This window comes from Oculina patagonica, chromosome 4 (assembly GCF_052425735.1).
Source record: "Oculina patagonica isolate OP01 chromosome 4, crgOcupat, whole genome shotgun sequence".
Classification (NCBI taxonomy): domain Eukaryota; kingdom Metazoa; phylum Cnidaria; class Anthozoa; order Scleractinia; family Oculinidae; genus Oculina; species Oculina patagonica.
The window spans coordinates 8,261,856-8,273,256 of record NC_135761.1 but is presented as its reverse complement, the minus strand read 5'-3'; the positions used below and the strand labels follow the sequence as shown (position 1 = coordinate 8,273,256).

General features: G+C 38.7%; 1 protein-coding gene across 1 annotated transcript; it reads right to left on the bottom strand.

Moving 5' to 3' along the window:
- Nucleotides 1–7,680, bottom strand: LOC144649323 (collagen triple helix repeat-containing protein 1-like). Its single transcript, XM_078508799.1, has 3 exons — nucleotides 7,397–7,680; nucleotides 2,632–2,898; nucleotides 1–390 (listed from the first exon to the last, which is right to left on the bottom strand). The coding sequence occupies exons 1-3, from the start codon at nucleotides 7,502–7,504 to the stop codon at nucleotides 55–57; spliced, it is 711 nt and encodes a 236-aa protein (XP_078364925.1). The 5' UTR covers nucleotides 7,505–7,680; the 3' UTR covers nucleotides 1–54.
- Nucleotides 7,681–11,401: the final 3,721 nt, after the last annotated feature.

The window sequence follows — 11,401 nt, the reverse complement described above, 5'->3', positions numbered from 1 at the left end:
TTTTCAAAACTTGAACACTAGCTCGAAGAGATTCTGATTTTAACCGGCGTGCTACTACTGGGGTGGATCCACTTCTTCTACAATGATCCTGCTGACGGAGTTCCAGCCAGTGTATGCGTTCCCTCGGGTGTAACCAGCACAGGAACCAACATTCAGCGCCACCTTGACTGTACTCCTGGAGATGCCTGGGCAGTAACCCTCGATGGTAGCCGCGCGAATGATGTTCCACGCGCCACCGGAGTAAACCGCCGTGTCGATTGGCATGGAGCACTCGGCACCGTTAAATGTGAAGAACCATCGGTTGCAGGTATTTGCTGTATAGACCCGCATGTTTCCCTGGTAAACAACTCGGAGGTGGGTATTGCTGTTCTTCTTGACAAATGAGCACTCCTGATAAGAAATTCCAAAATAATATTTAACAGCTATTCACAGTGAAAGTGTCTGAGAAAGTGGCTAGTTGGCTATAACGTTCTCATATCCAACAAGCGCGAGTGAAATAATTGTTTTATTAAAAACGCCCAAATAATTGCAATATTTGAGCTCCTCAGCTATTTTCATTGACGCGTATCGGCTACAAAATTTGTGGTCAATGGTATATGAGCTCATGTACCATTGCCTGTTGACCAATCAAAACGCCGGAATTTCAATACAGTCAACTCTCTCTAAGACGGACACCTTCGGGACCGGCCCGCAGCTGTCCGTCTTAGAGAGGTGTCCGCTCTGTAGAGAGTCGAGGTAACATGACACCAGTAATTTTGAGATAATAAAGCTAAACCTTTGCACAGTGCAACAAACCTTTGCTAACTGCAACAAGACTAAAAAAAATAATAAAAGGACCGTGTTTGCTTTTTAAAGTAAAAATTGAGAGCTTCTACAAACTGTAATACTGTAAGTGGAGAATGACCTCTTTAGTGTCCATATACGTAAGCAAAAAAGTAATCCGTTAAAGCGTCATTGTTTGTGGTTAGTAAGCTTGGTATACACGTATCTTTAGGGCGCGGACTAACTTTGCGAAGTTTGGCAGTATTTTCCGTAATAAAACATTAAAAAAAAAACACTTCTCAAGTGTCCGTTAATGATTTCAAAGTGTCCGTTGTCCGTCTTAGAGAGGTGTCCGTCTTATAGGGAGTTTGGTTACAGTTAAATGACTGAAAAACAGCAGGAACCATCACCAGGTGTCCGTCTTATGGAGGTGTCCGTCTTACAGAGGTGTCCGTTGAGAGAGAGTTGACTGTATTCCATTGCTAGTTTTTAATGACAAAGGATATTCGGAATTTGCGTAGCCAATCAGCGCGCGCCAAAAAACGCTGTCCACTGCCGTTTAGTATATTCTAAATACTGATATATCTTTGTCTTGTAACAAATTGTTCTCAACAATTAAACTTCTCAATGTGAGAAGGGCACTTGATACTAAATCATTTCTCGAGATTTTGAGCATTGTTTTCGCAAAACAAGTCAATTAATCATTCAATGAATATGCAGATCACATATTTTTAAATACGTGATTGAAAACCATTTCAATAGAAAAGGAATCAAGCAACTGGTTTAACTAATGATTTGTTTTGGGGTTCTCTTAAACGCACATTTCAACTTGTGACGGATGTAATGGATGTATCTGGCACTGTAAATCGGATGTAAATTATTATTTTTGGAAAACCATCTGACAGTTGACCTCCACGCAAGAGCATCCTAGGTTGTCAGGGGACCGTTTGGTGTTCATCTACTAATTTTTAACTGCAAATTCCAATTTCAAAACTACATTAAATCTGCATTATTCCCTATTTCTCTCAATTTAACGAATCCTTTTTCTTTTTTGAAAAAAAAAATTCCTTCAGCACCACCAAAAATCACCCAAACATTTACAAAACGTCCAAAAGCTTAATCTAATGAGCGAAAGGTTTCTGCATGGATTGCATGAAACGCGAACGAGATATTTCCGTAAAAATCCATAAGCGGCGGAAAAACGGCCTCTTCAGTGGACTAGCATAGCAATTTGTAATAAAACTAGATCATTATTTTAAGGACCCATTTTTGGCAATTATTTTTAGGGGCCATTTTTTTTATTTGTAAATTTTTAAATGTTTTTTTTATATTTTTATATGTTTTTCCCATGTTGGTTAGGCTTTTTAAATTTTTAAAGTGTTTTTGTAGTTTTAACTTTTTTAATTTTTTTCAAATCTTTTAAATCTCACAGGACCCCTATGATAACAGTCCTTTCAAGTACTGATGGTTTAATCCTGTTTAAAGATTCGTTTAGTATCATCATCATCATCATCATCATCATCATTATTGTTATTATTATTATTATTATTATTATTATTATGGATGTTATTATGTCTCTTGGCGTTTGACTTTTAAAAGTAGTGATTTTTTTTTATAATTCATTTCAGTACACACACACACATACAAAACAAAAACTTTGTTTACAAAAACATGGTTGCTAATATGACAATACGATTACAATACAGTTACATTATTTACTGTTGTATAAATTACATTACTAACGGTATCTGGCGTCGATGTATAATTACATACATACTATACAATTGTTTAAGAAGTAGTGATGCGTAGTGACCCTTTTATTGATTCGCTAGGCTCGCTCTAAAATATATCTAGATAGTTGGCACTTACAGATATTTTTCCGTTGTCCAGGTCACTGTTTACGTTCTTCCAAGCGCATTGTTTCCAGTTTGATGTTCCTGGGCTCCCGGGAGGTCCCATAATTCCCGGGCTTCCTACACTTCCCTTAAAGCCAATCTCGCCCCTGTCTCCCTTCGGTCCTGGCATGCCGTGATTTCCTGGATTTCCAGGGATTCCTGGATTCCCTGGAGTTCCTTGGCTGCCTGGGATCCCTGGAGTTCCCGGAACACATCCACTAGCCACACACTGCGATGGATTCTGAAACAAGCAATTTTAAAACCATACGACATTTGTAATAATAATAATAATAATAATAATAATAATAATAATAATAATAATAATAATTCTCTATTTTCCAATTGCCCATAATGCACTTTGTTTGCCCCCCAAATTTTGCATAAACTATTGTTTTGGAAATATGCAGTCCTCCCAAGAGAATTTGAAAACAATAGTTTATGCAAAATTTGGGGGCAAACAAAGTGTATTATGGGCAATTGGAAAATAGAGAATACACAGTTTCTCTACATAGTAGCTATACATCTGTGAATCTAAAATCTAATCTAATTTAAAAGAAAGAAAAATTATTCCTCACTTGTGAGGAATTTAGAGGCCTTGTTTTTTTATCTCAAAATATCAAGCAACTCTCCAAGCGTACAGTATTTCATCATAATGGTTGGCGGGCGTGTTTATAATAAAAACACGAAATGGCGAAATGATATTAAAGATAAGAGCCAAATTAAGTTAAATGATATTACCGTTCCACTGAAATCCGCATCTGTTGCCTGATGTATTCTGTGTACAACGTAAGGACAAGGAAATAAATCGCGACAAATTAGATAGAAAATAAAAATAAGGGGTATACAAATATGTAGTACTATTCAAAAAGTAAAAATAATTTGCAGTTGTTCAAAAGCGAGACAAGCAAATGCGCCGTTTATATGCGAACAAAAATGATAAATTTCACTGAAGCACGTGAGGCGACGGCACGTAAAGCCCGCTGTCTCTCCTTTTTGACGTCTTCGTTCAGACGGCTGTAAAACAGAAAACGAAGTTATAACTTCGATGTTAAAGAATAAGGACGTAGAACGTTCAATTCGAAAAAAATTCAGATATTGCATGGAAAAGGAAGAACTGTTCAGACGAATCCTTCTGTCATGCTCCTCCTGACGTGAGACAAACAAATAGTTTTCTTTCGATGCCAAAAAGTAATGGTCGCCTTTTTGATTAAAAATATCCTAGGCAAACAGCAACTTGTTAACAAGGAGAGACTGGAGTGGCGGAGAATTTGTGATCGGAACGATATTAAGCAATTATTGGATGAGATTGAGCATGATATCGTGAATTATCAAAACCGAGGTCTGTGTTATCTGCCGAAGCCGAAGGCTGAGGCAGATAACACAGACACGAGGTTTTGATAATTCACGATACCATGCGAAAACCAAATTCAATAATTGTTTTATTATACCTTTCCAAACAATTTGCCATCACTTTTTCTTGCGCCGGCGTAAAACTTCGTCAGAACATTGGCCAAAGCGGTTTTATCTTGTGGTTCCTCCAGGTTCTTCTCTCTCAAATAATCATTCAGAATTTTTACACTTGCTTTTATTGTTCTCTTGGTGTTTTTACAATCTTTATTCTCGATCAAAACTTTCAATTCCTCTTCGGAAACGGAGGCGAATCGCTCAGCCATATTTTCAAAAGTTTGACAGCACTACACGGACGAGGGGCTTGGAAACGAGGCGGACTTTGAACTCGACATGATAACCCAATATCTGCTGCAGATATTGGATTATCATGTCGAGTTCACACGCTACTGAATATTGACTGAATACTCTCGACCAATCACATGTTTCAAAGTAATTCTAATGTATAATAATGGTTGTTGTTCGTCCCAGTATAACAAACGTTAAAATTTGTGAGTTTTACTTATTAAGCTTATGTTTACCCCTTATCAAAACTTTCTTTTATTTGTCGGGATTTATTTCCTTGTCCTTACAGAGTTAAGGTGGATTTCCACTGACGCGTAAATATTTACGTACGTAAAACGTGCGTAATAAAAGATACGTAGGCAAATTTCCACTGTCGCGAAAAAAGTAGTAAAAAGCGTTTTTTTTACGTGCGTTGAACGGACGTAAATGCCCGCCATCCTGAATTATCAAGTTGGCGAATAGAGTGTGTTATTGGCGGCCATATTGGAGGAGTGAAACAATGAATTGTTTTTCCTTTGGGAAAAAAATCATTAACATTTTTATGCAAATATCTTGTTGTTTGACTCTTCCAACATGGCTGCCATGAAAACACTTTGTACCACACGCTAGTAAAAAAAAAATGCGTGAATATGACCAAGAGGCACTTCCGAAAGACACCATCAAGTAAAAAAAGATTTTAGGCGACCTTCCCGGATTGCCGGTTGAAAGCCCGTGACCTGACGCCAGGCGTTTTCTTATACTATTGCGTTCGTGTAATTTGGTTCTGTAGTCAGTTCTATAGATTATTGCTGGAAATGTTTGGACTTTTTCGATGAGAAGTGCTTCTACATCTGAATGTTTTTCTATGTAAATCGACGGCAATTTAAAACATAATGGTTTTCCACATGGTAAGTGGTGTCATGTGACAAAATCCAAAAGTATGATTGGGTAAATCGCTGCGTAACCGCAGACAGCCGCGAAAAAAGTTGAGCTCAGTTCAACTTTTTTGAAAACACTCGCGATCGCTACTTGCGTAAACGTGCGTGTAACGTACGTAAATACCAAGAAAAAAACGTGACATTGGAAATTGGACAACGTAAATTCGACGCACGTAATTACGCGCGTAAAATTTCATTTATACGTACGTTTACAATTTTTACGTACGTTAACGTGCGTCAACAAAAACGCGACAGTGGAAATCCACCTTTACAGTGTACATCAGGTAACAAATACAGATTTCAGTGAAACGGTAATATCATTTAACTTAATTTGGCTCTTATCTTTCGTATCATTTCATTTCATTTATCCCTTTCTTTTGACTTGAATAATTGAAAGGTAGCCAAACTTATTAAAACTGGTAGAAAAATAAGTCCCTTAGTCCTTAACTAGCTATATAAGGTGTACCACGACCTAGATCAGGGCTTTCGTTAACAATTGGTTCATGCTTTAGCGTGCTCCATCGAGTTATGGAGCACGCGGGAAGTTTGGAGAGCACGAAAGAAGCGGAAGAGTTGCCCGAGGCGATAGCCGAGGGCAACTCTAGCTTCTTGAGTGCTCTCCAAACTTCCCAAGTGCTCCATAACTCGATGGAGCACAGCTAAAAGCATGAACCAATTGTTTTATAACATTGCCGGTGGAATTGTGCATCAAAACCGGCCGCGGAAAAAAAACTGTTTATTGTGTGCAGTGTGAGAACGTAAACTTAGCGGTCGAGTAATAAATTACACATGTACAAGTTTACACGATTGGAGCAGTTTGTGTCAAATGGCTGATAAATTGACTAATTTAAGTTTATACGGTGGCAGAGCGAAGAAAAAAAATGACAAAAACAGCAAATACTGCTGTTGATTCTGAAACAAGTTTTCGCTGAATTAAAATTAAAATGTTTACTCCCGCGTGGAAGAAAATTAAAACAAAACAACCTCGAACAGCCGAACAGATTCCAAGGGTTAAAAGAGTCAAAGAATTCGGTTCCATGCTTAGTTTTAAGTATTTTTGTGGACCGATTTTATTTGTAATTGATGTAAATAAACATTTTTGTAAACGGTAGTTGAATGAAGCGCCCGATGAAGTTTTAATTTTTCCCGAGCGGCAAAATCACAACAGAGCCGTAGACGCTTTGGTGTAATGCTTAAAACGCGAAAACTTTCGTCAGGCAGCTAGTTTTTAGTGCCATCGAGCTGTTGTCACTCATGGTTGGCCCATTCTTCCACGTTAGGGCAGTGAAAAAATGATTTTCGTCCTTCGAGACTCGCACGTTAGTTGTTGTTGTTTGAATGAAGGAAAGCACACAAACAACTTTGACGGCAAAATCGAATTTATTTTCTCTTTCGCTCTCCGTCTGGTAATAAGAAACAGCTTACCTTGTAGTTCGTATCCTTGGGAAAATATTGAAAGGATTCACTTTTCATATTCCGAAGATAATATGTCATCGCTTTAGCAAAACACCCGCAGCGTATGAGCTTTACTCAGTGAGATTTTCGCTCGTCGATTACGTCATCAGCGTGCTCCATCGGGATTTTGAGCACGCTTACGTATACTGAATTTGATTGCGCGGCTCTGCTAGCTATGTTATAAAAATGTTTCCCGAGTGCGAAAAAAGCCTGACAATTTGCACGTTCATTTTAAGCTGCAGCGTTCTCGACCACTTGGTATAAAATCTCTTTGATGATCTTTGATCGATAGGGCGATACTGTGATAAGTGATATTAAGCCCGAGAGCAAAAGACACGAAATCATGCAAACCAGTGCCAAATGCCGTCAAGTCCTGAAGCCTGTGTACACCTTGATCACTTAGAGCTGATGTTACACGATTCTTGGAGCAATTCACAGAGCAAAGCAATTTGCACGAGTGTTAACGTATTTAAAAACCATGTTTAATTTGTTGTAAATAATAAAGATGGTAAATTTTAAGCTTGGTGATATATAGTGAAGAAATTGTTCAACATGACACGAGTGTGGGACAAAGAAAAAAAAATCTGAATCCCCGACGGGAATTAAACCCATGGCCTCCCAGATACCGGGAGGTATCATGTTTAATTTGTTGTTCAGCACTGGTATGATACATACCTGACCAGGTGGCCCCTTTGGTGTCACTGCTATAGCGCCGGAAATCAACTGCAGCTGTAGAATCACCAGAAAATTCAGGCAAAGAACCAAATAAATCGCCAAGGACATGACGCTTGAACGTTGTCTTCCAACGGAGTAAAATTTTCACCGATTGACACGAAGGCTGCGACCAGGCTCTCTTTGATTGAAGTGCACTCCCCTTTATATAGGAAAAGTGAGGCAGGCAGACGTGCTTTTTTCCATAAGAACATCTATTTACGTTTTGCTTATCTAAAGTGGACAGCCTTGCGACGCCACGAAGAATAAACTTTTTGACCTTTAAACAAAATTCCGTGTAGACAAGATCATGCCAAGCTGTTGGACCATTCGTGAAACTAGCCTGCATGTTTAAATATAACTGATGTCAGCTACGTAAAATTACGTAGCACCCTTATTCTGAGGTAGTGTGTTGCAAATTGAGTTTTTCCTAGCGCTGAAAATGTTGCAAAGTCCAAAGTCTCGGGACTGCTGTACCTTCTAAAAAAGAAGAAGGGAAATGAATGGTCTTTACAACATTTAATTTAGATGAAAGTACAAATACCGCCTCCCGTAAGTGCATCTCTTCAGTAAACGTACGCAATACAAAGACTCTAATCAAACTATATTGGCCGCTTTCCTCAATGGATTTATCTTAGCTACTTGAGATGTATTTTATCTACGCACTCAAATCTCTTTTCGGCCGGTGATGCAATTTACTCTTGATCACGGATACCTCACAGAATTTCTATTCAAAATCTCACATTACTGGAAAAAATATGTTCGAGAAATAAATTCGAGAATGCAAAAAGTATGGAAGAGGGAAAAAGAAAGACCTGTTAACAAACAGCCAGCCTAATCCCAAGGTGTTTTCTTAAACTTCACGACATCGCTACTTGGCGTCGTCTCAAATTCTGAGGGGAATGAGAAGCGTGGTTACTAGGTTCGTTCATTCTCGTCCCCTGAGCCGCTTGTCCCTCTTAGCCGGCGAGGCCTTTGCACGAAGAACAAGTGGTTCTGGGGACGAATTAATGATTTGACTGGATAGTTTTTAACAAAAGGATTTTGAAATCTAGCCAATAATTAATTAGCTGTTTCAAATTTTCTTATAAAAAAGGGATTTAAATCAGTTTGTTAAAATCTAGCCATTCAAATCATTTGTCCCCAGAGCAAAGAAAGTGGCTCGTTCAAAAGCCCCGCTGGCTAAAAGGGACAAGCTACGCTGGGGACAAGAAGTAGACGCTGGGGCTACGCTGGGGACGAGAGGCTGGTCAAAAGACTCTTTAGCAGAATGTGGTTATGTGGTTACTAGGTTGATGTCAGAACTGTTTATTTCACTTTTGTGTATTTCCTTGTAGCTTGTAGTTAGAAATCCTCAGGGTTATTTGAGGTATTTTTGCTCCACATGCCAAGAATCGCCAAACCGTTTATCAAACGTATCACATATTAGCTTGCCTAAAAGGTCCGCTAAAAGCTTAAATGAGGTGTGTCTAAGAAACGATACAGGTATTTTGTAGGAATGTAAACGATCATTAACCTGAAAGCTTCTTTGCACGAAAGGAAAATAGTTTTTATACTGACATAGAATCCACGTTAGCTATTTTCACATCGTTCTATAACATTGCAATCACCTGGATCATCTTATACATTCCGCTGTATTTTTCCTCTGAACACATCTACACTAGCCACATTCTCGGTTTGTATAAAGGTACCGTAATCCGGTTACATATTTTTTTCGGAAAAACCGATTAATCCGGAATTTAAATGGCACTGTGGAAGCTATCCCAGGAGACACTAACGAGACACTAACGAGACACTATTTCAAAATTAAAAGAAAACGAACAGCCGCGGCCACAAATGCCACGGAATTCGTAAAAAGTACGCGCGTATTATCTGTAAGAAATGGAATTTTCAAAAGTAACAGCACCTTTCAGAACTGTGCCATTTGCCGCGAAAAGAACTCACCGAAAATTCCATGCAAATGATCAGCTCTCCTTATTTTCTGGTATAAAGCTGTATATAGTCCCCTCGCGAAAAGGCTGCTCTAAACCCATAAATGTCGCAATGAGGTACTTTTAAGAATCAAACGAGACTCTCAAAAATTTATTAAAGAAAACAAACGGCCGCGGCCACAAATTAATTAGTTTCACACTTCTATTACATACCGGATCGTGTAATATTCTTCTTTAATATATATCTCGCAGTTAAAAAAATAATCTATAAAACAACCACGACTGCAATATGCGGTTCAATACATAAAAATATTGGACCGGCAATGGAACAATTTCATTGGTTGATTTTAGTTATTGGACCTTTGACTAAAATTAGTCGTGCAATAAGATGGTCGAATATTGACGGGGCTTCACTGTAAACTGTTTCCACGATACAAGACACCCCCTTTAAGCCTTGTTCTCATATAAACACCCCAATCGTGTTTCTATCGCTTCTGTCACTTCAAAACGTTTTCTTGTATTAACCGGGGTGATTATATGAGAACATTACACAGAGGATCACTAACGTCTGCGGCGATTGGGGCGAACAGGATTGCTTGGATCGCTCGTGTTTTATTCCTCTACCTTATTATAGGAATATAACGAAGCATTTTAACAACGTGAACAAAATTTACGCGTATAAAATTAACGCGAATTTAAGAAAAGTTCTGGTTAAATGCTTATAGTAAATGTGTTTACATCAACAAAACTAACGCGAATTTTTGAAATTCGCGTTAATAACATGTGTCGTTAATTTCCTATTATAAGGTAGCTTCTCTTTCCTTTCTTCGCCATAAAACTGCAATAAGTAATTTATAACTGAGAAGATAGGAGGCTACGAGTCTTGCTCTTTCATTGAAGGCTGCAATTGTCTTGGATCTAGGTCTTCGCTCTTATCAGGCGATCGGGACGATCGTATGAAATCTCCCGAACGCTTCCAATCGCTTCGATTGCCTACGATCGTCTCAGTATTAATTTTGCAAACGATCGAAACGATCGGGGCAATCATATGAGAACCAGACTTTGGGTATCCTCGGCAGCCATGCGAATCTTCAACCTGATCAACTCGGATCTCAACATTTTTGTGTAAGAGCCTAAATGGTTTCGGTAAATAACTTTTTGTTCAAGGAGTGTGAGTAAAGGCAACGTTGAACTTTCTGATTCAAGAATCTGTCATCCAAATTTAGTGTGGCCAACAGTTCGTGAACTGTGTTCCTTGCAAAAGTGATCGCTTAAAATATCTGGGGGAATTCTGTGCAATATTTACCTAGTCTTTGAAAACTTTTTGATTTCGCCTGTTTAATGTTTGTGAATCTTGAACGAAACGCAAAAATAAAAGGTATTAGAGCAGGTCCTCTCGCGAAATGATGTAATAAAAACAAACTGTTGCTGTCTGCCTTGTAATAGGGTCCGTTAGTTTTCCAAATATCTAAAGCCGAAGGAATTTCGAACACTTGCAATCCGACTAGCTCCCCGACATAATTTAATTTTGAAGACGTCACGAAAAATCAAAGTGAACATCTTCTCGAGGGTATCATTTTTGTGTGGACTTTAAAGTCTACACATTGTTGTCATGCAGTTTTTTCCGATTGGGGGGTCACTTTCCGTGATAACTCGGGATAGTGCTTTCGGAAGTTTTCGACAGTGATCGGAGAATCCGAAGTTTCGGTGAGATTGGCAGCCAAGGCAGTAAACCCAGAAATTCGATCAGTATCGAGTAAGTCGCACTTTATTCTTGAATCTAGAAGCCTTTTTTGACACATCTTTCGAAGAACGTGTGGTGGCTTGAAAATATACATCAAGGAACAACTTCAAAGGCAGCGGTGGCGTAGATGAAAAGTGAAATAACAATCACGACGGCTGAAATCTTCATATCTAATGAGCTGAACAACTGCGGTCATAGGTCACGTTTCTTGTTTTTCACACTTTTGACTCACTTTCCACAGTTTTTGTTTCTCTGTGCGGCTTGAGCATTTTTGATTCGCATATTAAAGCGAAT

Bases quoted from the DNA above. Each gene is read 5' to 3' on its own strand.
- LOC144649323 (XM_078508799.1), bottom strand. From the start codon at position 7,504: ATGTCCTTGGCGATTTATTTGGTTCTTTGCCTGAATTTTCTGGTGATT. The intron at 2,899-7,396 runs GTATGTATCATA...TGCTTGTTTCAG, and splicing joins CAAAGGGGCCACCTGGTCAG to AATCCATCGCAGTGTGTGGC. The intron at 391-2,631 runs GTAAGTGCCAAC...ATTTCTTATCAG, and splicing joins TGGACAACGGAAAAATATCT to GAGTGCTCATTTGTCAAGAA.